This window comes from Chlorocebus sabaeus, chromosome 23, assembly GCF_047675955.1.
Source record: "Chlorocebus sabaeus isolate Y175 chromosome 23, mChlSab1.0.hap1, whole genome shotgun sequence".
Taxonomy (NCBI): Eukaryota; Metazoa; Chordata; class Mammalia; order Primates; family Cercopithecidae; genus Chlorocebus; species Chlorocebus sabaeus.
This window is the reverse complement of record NC_132926.1, coordinates 47,056,564-47,073,543: the sequence shown is the minus strand read 5'-3', so window position 1 is coordinate 47,073,543 and position 16,980 is coordinate 47,056,564. Positions and strand designations below refer to the sequence as shown.

Below are 16,980 nucleotides of genomic sequence, written 5' to 3'. Positions count from 1 at the left end.
CTTCTCCTCCAGTATTTCTTCTTTCTTTCCTTCTTCTTTCTTTCTTTCTTTCTTTCTTTCTTTCTTTCTTTCTTTCTTTCTTTCTTTCTTTCTTTCTTTCTTTCTTTCTTTCTCTCTTTCTTTCTTCTTTCTTTCTTTCTTTTTTATACTTTAAGTTCTAGGGTACATGTGCACAATGTGCAGGTTTGTTACATAGGTATACATGTGCCATGTTGGTATGCTGCACCCATTAACTCATCATTTACATTAGGTATATCTCCTAATACTATCCCTCGCCCGAACCCCCACCCTACAACAGGCCCTGGTGTGTGATGTTCCCCTTCCTGTGTCCAAGTGTTCTCATTGTTCAATTCCCACCTATGAGTGAGAACATGCAGTGTTTGGTTTTCTGTCCTTGTGATAGTTTGCTGAGAATGATGGTTTCCAGCTTCATCCATGTCCCTACAAAGGACATGAACTCATCCTTTTTATGGCTGCATAGTATTCCATGGTATGTGCCACATTTTCTTAATCCAGTCTATCATTGATGGGCATTTGGGTTGGTTCCAAGTCTTTGCAATTGTGAATAGTACCGTGATTAACATACGTGTGCATGTGTCTTTATAGCAGCATGATTTATAATCCTTTGGGTATATACCCAGTAATGGGATGGCTGGGTCAAATGGTATTTCTAGTTCGTGATCCTTGAGGAATCGCCATACTGTCTTCCACAATGGTTGAACTAGTTTACACTCCCACCAACAGTGTAAAAATGTTCCTATTTCTCCACATCCTCTCCAGCACCTGTTGCTTCCTGACTTTTCAATGATCGCCATTCTAACTGGTGTGAGATGGTATCTCATTGTGGTTTTGATTTGCATTTCTCTGACGGCCAGTGATGATGAGCATTTTTTCATGTGTCTGTTGGCTGCATGAATGTGAATGTCTTCTTTTGAGAAGTATCTGTTCATATCCTTCACCCTCTTTTTGATGGGGTTGTTTGATTTTTTCTTGTAAATTTGTTTGAGTTCTTTGTAGATTCTGGATATTAACCTTTTGTCAAATGGGTAGATTGGAAAAATTTTCTCCCATTCTGTAGGTTGCCTGTTCACTCTGATGGTAGTTTCTTTTGCTGTGCAGAAGCTCTTTAGTTTAATTAGATCCCATTTGTCAATTTTGGCTTTTGTTGCATTTATTTTGGTGTTTTAGACATGAAGTCCTTGCCCATGCCCATGTCCTGAATGGTATTGCCTAGGTTTTCTTCTAGGGTTTTTATGGTTTTAGGTGCAACATTTAAGTCTTTAATCCATCTTGAATTATTTTTTGTATAAGGTTTAAGCAAGGGATCCAGTTTCAGCTTTCTACATCTGGCTAGCCAGTTTTCCCAGCACTATTTATTGAATAGGGAATCCTTTCCCCATTTCTTGCTTTTGTCATGTTTGTCAAAGATCAAATGGTTGTAGTTGTGTGGTATTATTTCTGAGGGCTCTATTCTGTTCTGTTGGTCTATATCTCTGTTTTGGTACCAGTACCATGCTGTTTTGGTTACTGTTGCCTTGTAGTATAGTTTGAAGTCAGGTAGCATGATGCCTCCAGCTTTGTTCTTTTTGCTTAGGATTGTCTTGGCAATGCGGGCTCTTTTTTGGTTCCATATGAACTTTAAAGTAGTTTTTTCCAATTCTGCGAAGGAAGTCATTGGTAGCTTAATGGGGATGGCATTGAATCTATAAATTACCTTGGGCAGTATGGCCATTTTCACAATATTGATTCTTCCTATCCATGAGCATGGAACATTCTTCCATTTGTTTGTGTCCTCTTTTATTTTGTTGAGCAGTGGTTTTTAGTTCTCCTTGAAGAGGTCCTTCACATCCTTTGTAAGTTGGATTCCTAGGTATTTTATTCTCTTTGAAGCAATTGTGAATGGGAGTTCACTCATGATTTGGCTCTCTGTTTGTCTGTTACTGGCGTATAGGAATGTTTGTGATTTTTGCACATTGATTTTGTATCCTGAGACTTTGCTGAAGTTGCTTATCAGCTTAAGGAGATTTTGGGCTAAGACAATGGGGTTTTCTAAATATACAATCATGTCATCTGCAAACAGGGACAATTTGACTTCCTCTTTTCCTAATTGAATACCCTTTATTTCTTTCTCCTACCTGATTGCCCTGACCAGAGCTTCCAACACTATGTTGAATAGGAGTGGTGAGAGAGGGCATCCCTGTCTTGTGCCAGTTTTCAAAGGGAATGCTTCCAGTTTTTGCCCATTCAGTATGATATTGGCTGTGGGCTTGTCATAAATAGCTCTTACTATTTTGAGATACATCCCATCAATACCTAATTTATTGAGAGTTTTTAGCATGAAGAGCAATTGAATTTAGTTGAAGGCCTTTTCTGCATCTATTGAGATAATCTTGTGGTTTTTGTCTTTGGTTCTGTTTATATGATGGATTACATTTACTGATTTGCATGTGTTGAACCAGCCTTGCATCCCAGGGATGAAGCCCATGTGATCATGGTGGATAAGCTGTTTGATGTGCTCTGGATTGATTTGCCAGTATTTTATTGAGGATTTTTCATCAATAAAATCAATGTTCATCAGGGATATTGGTCTAAAATTCTCTTTTTTTGTTGTGTCTCTGCCAGGCTTTGGTTCAGGATGATGCTGGCCTCATAAAATGAGTTAGGGAGGATTCCCTCTTTTTCTATTGATTGGAATAGTTTCCAAAGGAATGGTACCAGCTCCTCCTTATACCTCTGGTAGAATTCGGCTATGAATCCATCTGGTCTTGGCCTTTTTTTGGTTGGTAGGCTATTAATTATTGCCTCAATTTCAGAGCCTGTTATTGGTCTATTCAGGGATTCATCTTCTTCCTGGTTTAGTCTTGGGAGGGTGTATGTGTCCAGGAAATTATCCATTTCTTTCTAGATTTTCTAGTTTATTTGCGTAGAGGTGTTTGTAGTATTCTCTGATGGTAGTTTGTATTTCTGTGGGATCGGTGGTGATAACCCCTTTATCATTTTTTATTGCATCTATTTGATTCTTCTCTCTTTTCTTCTTTATTAGTCTTGCTAGCAGTCTATCAATTTTGTTGATCTTTTCAAAAAACCAGCTCCTGGTTTCACTGATTTTTTGAAGGGCTTTTTTTGTGTCTCTATCTCCTTCAATTCTGCTCTGATCTTACTTATTTCTTGCCTTCTGCTAGTATTTGAATGTGTTTGCTCTTGCTTCTCTATTTCTTTTAATTGTGATGTTAGGGTGTCAATTTTAGATCTTTCCTGCTTTCTCTTGTGGGCATTTAGAGGTATAAAGTTCCCTCTACACACTGCTTTAAATGTGTCCCAGAGATTCTGGTATGTTGTGTCTTTGTTCTCATTGGTTTCAAAGAACATCTTTATTTCTGCCTTCATTTCGTTATGTACCCAGTAGTCATTCAGGAACAGGTTGTTCGGTTTCCATGTAGTTCAGTGGTTTCGAGTGAGTTTCTTAATCCTGAGTTCTAGTTTGATCGCACTGTGATCTGAGAGACAGTTTGTTATAATTTCTGTTCTTTTACATTTGCTGAGGAGTGCTTTACTTCCAACTGTGTGGTCAATTTTGGAATAAGTGCGATGTGGTGCTGAGAAGAATGTATATTCTGTTGATTTGGGGTGCAAAGTTCTGTAGATGTCTATTAGGTCCGCTTCGTGCAGAGCTGAGTTCAATTCCTGGATATCCTTGTTAACTTTCTGTCTCATGGATCTGTCTAATGTTGACAGTGGGGTGTTAAAGTCTCCCATTATTATTGTGTGGGAGTCTAAGTCTCTTTGTAGGTCTCTAAGGACTTGCTTTATGAATCTGGGTGCTTGTATTGGTTGCATATATATTTAGGATAGTTAACTCTTCTTGTTGAGTTGATCCCGTTACCATATGTAATGACCTTCTTTGTCTCTTTTGATCTTTATTGGTTTAAAGTCTGTTTTATCGGAGACTAGGATTGCAACCCCTACTTTTTTTTTTTGTTTTCCGTTTGCTTGGTAGATCTTCCTCCATCCCTTTATTTTGAGCCTATGTGTGTCTCTGCATGTAAGATGGGTCTCCTGAATACAGCACACTAATGGGTCTTGACTCTTTATCCAATTTGCCAGTCTGTATCTTTTAATTGGAGCATTTAGCCCATTTATATTTAAGGTTTATATTGTTACGTGTGAATTTGATCCTGTCATTATGATGTTAGCTGGTTATTTTGCTTGTTAGTTGATGCAGTTTCTTCCTAGCATGAATGGTCTTTACAATTTGGCATGTTTTTGCAGTGGCTGGTGCCAGTTGTTCCTTTCCTTGTTTAGTGCTTCCTTCAGGAGCTCTTGTAAGGCGGGCCTGGTGGTGACAAAATTTCTCAGCATTTGCTTGTCTGTAAAGGATTTTATTTCTCCTTCACTTATGAAGCTTAGTTTGGCTGGATATGAAATTCTGGGTTGAAAATTCTTTTCTTTAAGAATGTTGAATATTGGCCCCTACTGTGTTCGGGCTTGTAGAGTTTCTGGCGAGAGATCCGCTGTTAGTCTGATGGGCTTCCCTTTGTGGATGATCTGACCTTTCTCTCTGGCTGCCCTTAACATTTTTTCCTTCATTTCAACTTTGGTGAATCTGACTATTATGTGTCTTGGAGTTGTTCTTCTTGAGGAGTATCTTTGTGGTGTTCTCTGTATTTCCTGAATTTGAATGTTGGCCTGCCTTGCTAGGTTGGGGAAGTTCTCCTGGATAATATCCTGAAGAGTGTTTTCCAACTTGGTTCCATTCTCCCCATCACTTTCAGGTACACCCATCAGACGTAGATTTAGTCTTTTCACATAGTCCCATATTTCTTGCAGGTTTGTTCATTTTACTTTTTTTTCTCTAGACTTCTCTTCTCACTTGATTTCATTCATTTGATCTTCAATCACTGATACCCTTTCTTCCAGTTAATGGAATCAGCTACTGAAGCTTGTGCATGTGTCACGTAGTTCTTGTGCCTGGTTTTCAGCTCCATCAGGTCATGTAAGGACTTCTCTACACTGGTTATTCTAGTTGGCCATTCATCTAATCTTTTTTCAAGGTTTTTAGCTTCTTTGTGATGGGTTTGAACATCCTCCTTTAGCTCGGAGAATTATGATCGTCTGAAGACTTCTTCTCTCAACTCGTCAAAGTCATTCTCTGTCCAGCTTTGTTCCATTGCTGGCGAGGAGCTGCATTCCTTTGGAGGAGAAGAGGTGCTCTGATTTTTAGAATTTTCAGCTTTTCTGCTCTGGTTTCTCCCCATCTTTGTGGTTTTCTCCCCATCTTTTATCTGCCTTTGGTCTTTGATGATGGTGATGTACAGATGGGGTTTTGGCTTTCTGTTTGTTAGTTTTCCTTCTAACAGTCAGGACCTTCAGCTGCAGGTCTGTTGGAGTTTGCTGGAGGTCTACTCCAGACCCTGTTTGCCTGGGTATCACCAGCGGAGACTGCAGAACAGCAAATATTGCAGAACAGCAAATGTTGCTGCCTGATTGTTTCTCTGGAAGCTTCATCTCAGAGGGGCACTCAGCCGTGTGAGGTGTCTGTCTGCCCCTACTGGGAGGTGCCTCCCAGTTAGGCTACTTGGGGGTCAGGGACCCACTTGAGGAGGCAGTCTGTCCCTTCTCAGATCTCAAACTCTGTGCTGGGAGAACCACTACTCTCTTCAAAACTGTCAGACAGGGACATTTAAGTCTGCAGAAGTTTCTGCTGCCTTTTGTTCAGCTATTCCCTGCCCCCAGAGGTGGAGTCTACAGAGGCAGGCAGGCCTCCTTGAGCTGCGGTGGGCTTCACCCAGTTTACCTACTCAAACCTCAGCAATGGTGGGTGCCCCTCCCCCAGCCTCGCTGCCACCTTGCAGTTTGATCTCAGACTGCTGTGCTAGCAATGAGTGAGGCTCAGTGGGTGTGGGACCCTCTGAGCCACGCGTGGGATATAATCTCCTGATGTGCCATTTGGTAAGACGATTGGAAAAGTGCAGTATTAGGGCGAGAGTGACCCGATTTTCCAGGTGCCATCTGTCACAGCTTCCCTTGGCTAGGAAAGGGAATTCCCTGACCCCTGTGCTTCCTGGGTGAGGCGATGCCTCCCCCTGCTTCGGCTCTTGCTTGGTGGCCTGCACCCACTGTCCTGCACCCACTGTCTGACAAGCCCCAGTGAGATGAACCTGGTACCTCAGTTGGAAATACAGAAATCACCCATCTTCTGTATCACTCACACTGGGACCTATAGACTGGAGCTTTTCCTATTTGGCCATCATCTCCTCCAGTATTTCATCTCTTGGTAAAGAGGGGTCCCCCACCCGCATTCAGTTGCCAAGTCATAAATTTGACTGTCTACTTAGAGTCCTCTCTCAAGCTTTGTTGTGTGACCTCCTCAGTGGTTATTGACTTGTCCACATCTCTTCATCCCTGTCACCATCAGCCTTACCTGGATTCCTGCAATGGCGTCCCACGCTACTGGGAGCCCTGGAACAGAAATGCCCCAGCAGGGTGGGGAGGATCTTGAAAGTGCACATCCAATTGCAGCACCCTAGGTTTCAAGCCTGAGGGTGGCTCCCCATTTTTCAGGCTACAGTCAGACCTTGCAGTGTGTCCTAGAAGGAAGGGAGTATGTAAGGTGCTGGGCACTGGAGTCAGCAGGGACGAGAGGAAGGAAGGTGGAAGGGAAAGAAGACTGGAGGCCCGAGATGTTCATGGTCAGGTGGGCACCCCGGAGCAAGGGCAGGATCTGGCAGTGGGAAGTGTGATCTGGTTTTTCCAGGTGTTGGGCACCAAGGGAGCAGGGGCCAGGAGTGGCATCAGGGTCACTAGAGAGGGAAGCCAAGGGGTAAAGAAGCCTAGCATCTTCCATAAAGATGTGGAAGGCCTCCAGGCTGACAGCAGGGTTGGCTGGAGAAGGAGGTACTGAATCTGGAGTCAGAGATTTTAAGACATGAGGGAGAGGGGGAAGCTGGAAGGTTGGCCCTGCCTAAAAGCTGGGGCTGTTTCTGTGAAAACAGGGGATCCCAGGATAAGGCAGATGGTGGCCCCCTGAATCTGAGGGCTGTTAGGGATAGGCAGCCTTCTTGGAGAGGGGAGCTGGGTTGTGATGTCCTCTGCTGATAGAGGACTTTCAGGTGAGGCCAGGAGAGGAGGGAAGCAGAAAGGACTCGTGGCAGGGAGGGCTTCCATCTTGGAAGAAAGGGGCAGGGGCAGTGACCAGACTGGCACCTCAAGGCTGGGGACACTGGCTGCTGGCTCAGCGCACCTGTCTTTGCTGTGTTGTGGCAGAGGCTCCTGCTGGCCAAGGGCTGTATCCCAGAGCAAGCTGGCCTGCTTGTGGACTGCTCAGCCTTTTGCCCTTGTAGGCATGCACAGAGATGCCTGGGCATGCAGAGGCAACAGGCACACACGCATGCACCCCAGGTTTGGCCTCATGGTTTTTCTATCATTAAGCAGGGCCTTGCATCCTAGAGTGATTCCCTGGGGATCACCAACCACCCTGAGCTGTGGCTGTCCTGTAGCCTTGGGATGTCATAGGACCTCAGAGCCCCAGAGGCACAGAAGTGACCCTGGATAACATGCCCTCTGAATGTTGGCTGGCCTGCTGGCCAGAGGGAGCTGGACCTGCCCATTGTCGGCACCTGCACCTCTGAGCTAATTTGTATTAATTCAAGTCTAAAGGAGCCCTTAAATAACGGGCTACAATCTCAGATCCCAGAGATGGCACTCTGGTACATTCTTGGCTCCTGACCCCGGATTGATTAAAATGACACTCTGCCTTCTACCTCATGACAATAAACCTGCACCATGAGGAAATGTTGTTTTGCACAGAGATGCACGAATGTTCATCTGCGTTTCGGCCTGGAAACAACCTTCAGATGCTGGGCCGTGGTGTGAGCATTAGTCCCCCTTCCTCCCTGCCTCCTCCTCCTGGGGCCAGATCATCTTCCACACATCCAAGGGGCTGTGTAGGAGGGCTCCCTCCAAGCACTGGGCCTGGGAATCTGCTTTGCCTGGAGCTCGTTTCCACATCCAGAATGCCCCAGGCCTGTGGCTTGATCCAGAGCCCGGGAGAGCTGAACTGGGTACAGGGAATTGCCCCCCGCAAAAGAATTTGGGAATTCAAAATCACACATCCAATGGGGGCCACACCATGGGCCTCAAAAGCTTAGGACTTCCTCAGGAGGGAGCTACCGGCCTAAGGGGAACTGGGCAACCCTCTCCTAGGACTGGATTTCTGTACCTTTCTGGACTGTGCCCTAGAAGGCCTGTGTGGATTGTGCTTAAAGAATTTGGCCAAATCCAGCAGTCATGGGTCCTATATGGGGCTCCCAGGAGAGCGTGTCTGTTCCTCCACTGCTGCTCTAAAGGTTGCCCAGCTTGGACCTCAGGTGGCACCAGCTTATGGGCCGGCCTGGAGGTGGGAGGCCCAGCCAGGCCTCCCCGCAACCCTTCTGCACAGGCTTTGGGTTCTACCACCCAGTGTTCCTCCCTTCCCACTAAAAACCTGATCTGCAGACCACATCTCATCACAGCTTTTCTCATGAGGATTTACTGCTTTCGTCTTAGTCCTTGGGAAAGAATTTCTGCCTCTGTTTAGTGGGGAGGAAGGCATTAAGAAAAAAAAATCTCGGCTGGGCACGGTGGCTCACACTTGTAATCCCAGCACTTTGGGAGGCCAAGGTGGGTGGATCACAAGGTCAGGAGATTGAGACCATCCTGGCTAACACGTGAAACCCCCATCTCTACTAAAAATACAAAAAAAAAAAAAAAATTGCCAGACGTGGTGGCGGGTGCCTGTAGTCCCAGCTACTCAGGAGGCTGAGGCAGGAGAATGGCGTGAACCTGGGAGGCGGAGCTCACCGTGAGCCGAGATCGCGCCACTGCACTCTAGCCTGGGCGACAGAGCGAGACTCTGTCTCAAAAAAAAAAAAAAAAAAAAATCTCAGCTCTTTTGCAATTAATCCAAAAACACTTATTTTCTTTTCCCAAGGAGAGATGGGAGGCATCTGGTGTGCATTCACCCCGCAGGCAGCGCCAAACCGTTCCGCATGCAGGGCAGCCCGGGACTCTTGGACTGTCTCTCTGTTTCCCAGGTTACCCCAAACTGTCCAAACTGTACTGCCTTGTTTCTTAGCTCTAAGGACCTCCTTTCCTAGTACTAAGCCAATAAACAGTCTCTGTGCTCTGGGTCATTGGTGGTTGAAGGTGGTGGCATGGGGCAAAGGCCTTGAGAGTTGGTCACAGCTCTGCCATTGTGTTGGAGTGTGACCCTGGCCAAGACAGTTTGCTTCTTTGAGCCTGTGACCATTCATTTTGAAATGGGAAGAATGATAACACCTACCTACCTTGAGGTTATGTCTGTGAAACGTCTAGGTAGGTGAACATGCATTGAGTGCCTACTGCCTGCAAGACTCCAGAGCAGGAAGAATGAATAAGGAGTCATACGCAGTGCTCCCAGAAATGGGCAATGTAGTGGGGAGATAAGACAAATGCCCATTTCATATGGGGCAAGACTGAGGTGACAAGACAGAGACCTACCTGTGAAGACGGGGCCCACAAGGACCAGGGAGCCACATTCCTCTCGGCCCTCTGCATACTCACTCCCAGGGTCGTTCCCCTACTCCTCCTGGGCCTGGGGCAGAGAGCATTCAGGGCTGGCCCTCAGCTGAGAAGCAGGAGCAGGATGCCCTGAGATGACCACACAGTCAGGCTGGGGTTCAAGTGGAGTGGTCACCTCAGACCTGAGAGAACTGACTGAGAGTGGATGTCAGACATTGGTGAAGCACTGTTAAATGGATCCAGCCCTCAGTCTGGGCACAGTTCTGATTCACTTCATTAATTCATTAGTTTATCCAACCAACCAACCAACCCACCCACCTACCCTTATTGAGCATCTGCCTTGTGCCAGGCATGGCACCAGTTGCTGGGGACAGCTGTGAACTGGGCAGAATGGACCTCTGTCCCTGGAGCCCACCCAGCCCAGCAGCACCCTCGCCTACCACAGTGTCCCTGCCTTACAGACGCTGATCATTGCTGTGGGACAGACAGTCTACACTGTGGCCTCTGTGCTCCTCCTGCTCTTCCTCCTCATGTACATCTTTGCTATCTTGGGCTTCTGCCTGTTTGGATCTGCAGACAAGGGTGACCATGATAACTGGGGGAACCTGGCTGCGGCTTTCTTCACCCTCTTCAGCTTGGCCACGGTACTGTGTTTGGGAACAGTGGTGAGGACAGGGGCCTTGGGAAGGGACAGCCTAGGTGGTGTGAGTGTGTGGACATGTGGGGCCTCACATGGGGCTTTCCTCATGTCCAGGTACTCAGTTGGGCCCAGGGAAGCTGGGGTCTGTTCCCCATCACAAGCCAGCACCCTGCACAGGGCTCCATCGCTCTAGGCCTGTGATTCCTTAGAGTGCTTCTACATGTCTCACAGGGCGATCAAACTTTGCAGAGTTCTCAAATAATAATTCATTTGGATTCAGTTTAATTTATAAATGAAACCCATGTCACATAGCCTTTTGGGGAACCGGCTGTCACAAATCCACCTAGAAGAAGCATGTAAAACCCAAATCTAGAAATCTAGATTCTGCTGGACTCTGGAAAGAGTGGGGTCTTTTCAAAGGTGGGCCTGGCAGAGAGGCAGTGTCTTTCTGGGAGGGTTGGGAGGCCTTGAGAAAAGAGACCTCGAGGCATGTTGGTCAGTAGCATCCCCAGCCAGGTGTGCTCTGCATTCCCAGGCCATCACGTATGTGCTGGAGCCAGTGGACTGAGAGGTGTTGAGGGGATGATGTGGAAGCAGAGCCACCCTCCTCCTCAGTGGGCCTGGCACTCCCCTAGTGTAGGTGAAGAGGAGGCCTGTGCCACTGGGCCTGGGCCCTCAGCATACTCTGCCGTGTCTGAGCAGGTTGATGGCTGGACAGACCTGCAGAAGCAGTTGGACAATCGGGAATTTGCTTTGAGCCGGGCATTCACCATCATCTTCATCTTGCTCGCCTCTTTCATCTTCCTCAACATGTTCGTGGGTGTGATGATCATGCACACGGAGGTGAGGCCCCGCCTGTGAGGATCGGAGGTCAGGGCAGGTGTGGCACGTGGAGCTGTAGGGCAAGTCTCCAGGGAGGACCCAGAGCTGTGTAGCTGTGTCTTCCCAATGATGTGGAGTAGAGGAGGCCAGTTGGGCCTGTCCCTCACCTGGCCCAACCCTCCTCCCTGAGCCAGTGCATTTGCCTTGCCTGCTGATGGTGGTCAACAGGACGGTGGGGCCTAGGAAGCCTCTGCAGCTGCAGTTGGCAGCTTGAGTAGGGGCTGGCACTGTGTGGGGAAAAGTGCTCCTGCTGAGGGCCTGAGCAGTGGTGCAAGGCTGAGGAAGAGGAAAGACTGAGTCTGGGCATGTAGCAAGAGCCTGTAGTTGACCTCCATTGTCTGACTCTCTAGGACTCCATCAAAAAGTTTGAGCGAGAGCTGATGTTGGAGCGGCAGGTGACGCTCATGGGAGAGAAGCAGGTGATTCTGCAGCGGCAGCAGGAGGAGATCAGCAGGCTGATGCACATACAGGTGAATGGCCCCCGCAGGCAGGTGGACAGATGGGTGGGTGGATCATCAGGCTGATGGGATGGTGAGGAGGAGGGGCCGTGGTGCCTGCGTAGAGAGCAGGTGGCCTCAGGCACCTGCAACCTCAGGTAAGACAGCCGCCTTCCTCCCATGTTTTATAGAATCAGCCTTTACTGTTGGCATTTTTGTGTTTCTCTGGACCTCTCAGAGTGTTGAGTGCTGTGATTATAATGTCTCCCTCTGTTGTGGGCAGAACTATACTGCTGGGCCCTTTGGGGCCAGGCAGTCTGTGCTGAGGCTTCTTCCTGAGGGCTCACTGGGTGCCAGGCAGCCATGGCTCCAGGCCACTGAGTGGACAAGGATGCGGAGGCTCTGATAGAGTGCCAGACAACCTTGGTTCTCTCAAGTTCCTTAAACCAGAACAAGAATGAGTAAACCGGGCTGGAGATTTTCTGTCAAGCATGATGCAACCATGAGGGACCAGGGTGAATTTTCCCTCTGAGCCTGAGTGCTCTGAGCCTCCCTTGCTGAGCCTCGGGTGCTCTGCTAGGCCTCCCTCCCTTTTTGGGTGCATCCCTCCTTGGCCTCTTCTCTGGGGTGGAGACATGTGCCTGTCTTCACCATGCCCAAGGTTTGCCCAGGGTTGGGAGAGGCTGCGCTGAGCCTCAGTTGGACTTCATGTGCTGCCTGTCCTCAGTGGTGACCGCCTCACCCAGGAGTCCAGGTTCAGAAGGGATCAGGATGAAGTTGTGATGAGGCTGAAGCTTCCTTCCAGGACCAGGGTCAGGCCGCTGCCTGGGGCCCATCCTGGAGGTTCTCCATGCCTCTGTGCAGCTCGACTGTCACCTTCTCATCACTGCTCTCTCATTATGCTTTCCTCTCTAGGAAAATGCTGACTGCAAAAGTTTCAGTGAGCTGGTGGAGAACTTTAAGAAGACCTTGCACCACACTGACCCCATGGTCTTGGATGATTTTGGCACTAGCCTACCCTTCATCGATATCTACTTTTCCACTCTGGACTACCAGGACACAACTGTCCACAAGTCAGTTCCAGCCCTAGCCTTCCCTGGTCCCTGGGGCTTCCTCGAGGTCGGGCTGTGTCAGGTGCCCTGGGAGAGTGAGGGGGATGATGACTGAAGTGCTGATGGGCAGTGGGTGGGTGGAACATGGCTTTCTTGGGGGTACAGCATTCCATGTATACACAGGGGCTGGGCTGCTGTGTAGACAGGCTGTGGCTTGGGGGAATCTGCCCCTCCTGCCCCTCCCCAACCCACCTTGACTTGTATGTAAATGCCAGCTCCTTAAAGTCTCCAGGCCTCTCCTCACTAACCCCTTTCCAGAGTGCAGAGGAAAGACCACCGGGTAGTCTCAGCTTCTGGCCTGGTTGTGCCACTACCTTCCTGTGTGGCCTTGGGCAATTCTCTGCCCCTTTCCCATCTGTCACATGAGGGGCTGCTGGGCTGATTCAATGAAAACAGTGTATGTGAAGCTCTGAACCTGGCCTGGCCCAGGGCTTGTGCTCAGTGTGAGTCAGCTGGGATTATGAGCAGCCATTACTGAGCAGGAAGGATGTAAAAACCTGGTTGATGGCTGGACAGGTTGTGGGCATCAGGAGCTATGGTGGGCTATGGGCACTAGGGAGCTACAGTGGGCTCTTCAGTGAGGACAGATATAATTAGCCTGGCTTCTCAATGAAAGCCGCTTGGAGGGCTTTAGAGATGGGCGAAAGCAAAAAGGAAGGAGTTGTTGGGGAATGCTCACTTTTGGCCCAACAGGGGGTCAGTCACTGTCTGGGCAACTTCACACAGTTACTTCTCTCAGGACCTAAGAATTTATTTCCAACCTGACACATGAAGTAAAATCCCTTGCTCCAGGGTACCCCAGGCAGAGTGGCAGATCCAGGATTCCAACCCAGCCTGATCTGGCCTGAAGTCCTTGCTCTTCTTTGACCCTACACCTGTGCAGGTGCAAACGTGTGGTCAGTGGGGCTAGGGGGTCCTGGAGCCTGCCCCTGACTTCAGATCTCATCTCCTCCTGCTCCATTTTGCAGGCTTCAAGAGCTGTACTATGAGATCGTGCATGTGCTGGGCCTAATGCTGGAAGACTTGCCCCAAGAGAAGCCCCAGTCCTTGGAAAAGGTGGATGAGAAGTAGCTGGGTCTGGGGACACCCATGTGCTGAGAGCCTTGCAGACTATGACAGGTCCCTATTAAACACAGGCTTTCTGAGTTGTCCTCTCCAGAGTTGCTGTGATTATGGCATTTCCCCACCTTTGAGATCGGGCCTGGAGAGGTGCTTATGAAATGTGATTCCCCAGAGCCAATCCCCCATCCCCCACCACAGGACATGCAGACCTAGGGAATGGGGAGCGGGAGGCTCAAGGCTTGTCCTGGCCAGAGGCCACATCCAGGGCCCATGCTGGCTCTAGGCTCTCTGGACCTAGCAGCAAGGACCTGGGGAAGCTGCCTGAGGACCACAGACCAAGAGGACCTCCAGCCACCCTCCAAAGCACATAGCCCCCTTGAGCTGGTGTGGCCCTGCTGATCTGGGTGCGGGTGTTCTCATACTGACAGAGTCACATCTCTCTCTGTGGACCCACTGCTGCAGAGACCCCTCTTTGGAAGGCTACACTGATTTCCCCAAGGCTCACCCCAAGGAGTGCTGCTAAGACTGGCAGGATTCTGCTGTGTGGGCCTGGAGCTCAATCTGGGGGAGTAGCCTGCTGGCAATGCCAGGGCACCTTGCACAGAGCCCGGGGAAGGTGGCTTCATCAGCACTGTGTGCTGCTGCCTCATATGGTTAAGTAGGACTCTTCACTTAAAAGGTGGCATTTTCTCTGTTATTCCTAGCCATATGACTACCAGGGCCATCAACGCCCTGGTACCACTCTGGCTTAGCCATGATGGAGCCATCTGAAGGCCCCAGCAGGGCAACACAGCACAGATGACACTCCTTGCTCCAGACTGGCCAGCCCAGAGGCCTGGCAGTGCCCACTCTACATCATTGCTGGGGAGTATGCCTGAGGCTGTCACCTTGGCAGTGCCACCTCACACAGAGGAGGAGGTGTATTCTGGGACTGGCACCTGTAGCTGGGTGCAGAAAGGCCCCATCCCCACACTGGGGATTCAGGTTAGCAGAAAATGCATGGGGTAGCATGGAGAGTGGCTACACAAAGAGTCAGGCCTGGGTGGTGGCACCCCTGAAGCCACAGGACAGGGGCTGTAGGAACCTGTCCTCCTGGTTTCATCTATACATCCGACTGCTATCTACTGAGCTATGCTGGGTGCTGGGGCTTCTATGATGAGAAACCCATGGTCTCGCCCTGGCCCTCTTGGAGCTCACAGTTGTGTAGGGAAGACAGTCATCCAGCCACTGAGGAAGTGACAATCATTGAATTCAGAGTGGGGGGACTGCGTAGAGAGAATCAGGGACACATTGAGAATCATGAAAACAGTGTGGAAGAAGGATGGCTCTTCAGGGTGAGACCTGTTGAGGTGCTGTGGGGGAATCCTCTGAGGGCAGGAAATGCAGCCTGGCCACTTCCTGCATGGAGACAGCTTTGTGTCCATGCCCTGAAGCTGGGCTGGGGTAGATAGGGTGTTTGTGCCCCTCATGACAGGGAGAGTTGCTCTGGGTCTGACATCTCCAGGGAAGACGCCAGGCTCGGGGCTTCCAGGGGTGCCCTTGTGGGTGCAGCCCCATTAGCAGGGCAGGCAGGCCCCAGGCAGTGGCTGCAGTTCAGGGCCAGGGCAAAGCAGACATTGCCAGCTGCTCACACAGGGGGTGCCAACATAGCCATGGGAACGCTAAAACATATCCAGCTACTCTCATCAGGAATCCTGGGAATTGCCCTAGGCATCTGAGAGTGAACAGAGATGTAAAAATTGGCTGCAGTGGGGCAAGGTAGAAAGTGCCATGGTTTTGGAGTTGGGAGATCTGTGTTCCCTCATAGGGAGAACTTGGACAAAGTGTCTGGTCTTTCAAGCCTCACCTGTTTCCTGTGAGAAATGTGATGATAAAACTGACCGGGTACAAGGATCAAATCTCCGTAAGGTGTGAGAAAAGAGGTAGTCAGCTTATGGCTCACCCTTCCCCACTGTCAGCCCTCACCTCTGCTGGGGGCACCTGTAGTGGGCTGTGCTGGTCAGGGGCTGAGAGGGATGAGGCCAGCTTGATGCTGCTGCTGGTGGGGAAAGTACGGAGCTGAGAGCAGGACGCAGAGGTCAGGAACTGCACAGGGGTATGAATGGGTCCCGGGATGGAGCTGGTTCAGAATGGGCAGATGGCACGTCAGATCTGAAAGGCCTGGATCCCATGCCTAGGGAGGCAGACTTTGGGCACAGCCACCAGGGTGTGGTATGAGAGGGTGCATTAATCCATCTTGTGTTGCTATAAAAGAATGCTGGAGGCTGGGCAATTTAAAAGAAAAGAGATTTATTTGTCTCATGGTTCTGCAGGCTGTCCGGGAGGCATGGCACCAGCACCTGCTTCTGGTGAGGCCTCAGGAAGCTTCTACTCATGGTGGAAGGAAAAGCGGAGCCTGTGTGTGTCATGTGGTGAGAGAAGGAGCAAGAGAGAGGGGAGGAGGGCTGCCAGACTCTTTTAAACAACCAGCTACCGTGTGAACTAACAGAGTAAGCTCTCACTCATCACAAAGTGGGGACACCAAGCCGTTCATGAGGGAGCCGCCCCCATGATCCAACACCTCCCACTAGTCTCCACCTCCAACATTGGGAGTCACATTTCAACATGAGATTTGGAGGGGACACACATCCAAATTATATCAAAAGGTAAGCTGCCTTTAAGGGCACAAGAAGGCTTTCAGACAGCAAAAAGCTGGTGGGGGCAGAGGTGACGTGCACAGGGTCGGCCCAGCACTGCTGGCAGAGCAAGCCGATGGATATTTGGCACGAAGTCCCAAAGCAGCATTTCTGTTTGGCTCTATTAGCCTGCAGAGCAAACACGGCAGATTGGAATCCCCACTTGGGCTCTCACCAACTTAAACAGGCTTGGCCAAGACCTTTAATTGATTTGCTTGGGGCAGAAGTGGCTCTGCTTACCCATGCCTGGCTATGGAAAGCAGGATCCTCCTCATCCTCCCCTGACCCTGGAATCTAGTAGAGTTGACCCTGAATGGCTCCTTCATCTCCAGCCTACCAGTCTGATGGTTTGGGGGCCCGAGTCTCCTTCTGGTCATGCCCAAGCCCTCCCCCAGTTCTTGTGGAACGGATCTGGAATTCAAGGCTGGAGGTGTTTGGAAGGTGGCCGGATTTTCTTTTTTTTAAAACTGTTTTCTCATTCCACCAGCAGGAAGCAGGCCCTGTATTGTGGAGATCAAGGCAGTGACTGATAATGCGAATGCTCCTGTCCATTCCAACAGCCCCTAGAAATCTGGTACTGAGACTCTGGAGACTGTGCCCCTTGAGGCTTTCTTCAAATGCTTTAGGACACCTCC

The 16,980-nt window shown here is 49.4% G+C and overlaps 1 protein-coding gene across 1 annotated transcript in view; it reads left to right on the top strand.

Annotated features, from left to right (window-relative positions):
• CATSPER3 (cation channel sperm associated 3) overlaps window positions 1–13,759 on the top strand; it is a 51,511-nt gene extending 37,752 nt beyond the window's left edge. Inside the window, exons 4-8 of the mRNA XM_008014481.3 lie at window positions 9,999–10,181; window positions 10,880–11,020; window positions 11,410–11,529; window positions 12,412–12,569; window positions 13,577–13,759. Of these exons, the coding sequence (XP_008012672.1) occupies window positions 9,999–10,181; window positions 10,880–11,020; window positions 11,410–11,529; window positions 12,412–12,569; window positions 13,577–13,679 (705 nt within the window). The 3' untranslated portion in view covers window positions 13,680–13,759. The remainder of the gene's footprint in view (window positions 1–9,998; window positions 10,182–10,879; window positions 11,021–11,409; window positions 11,530–12,411; window positions 12,570–13,576) is intronic.
• Window positions 13,760–16,980: the final 3,221 nt, after the last annotated feature.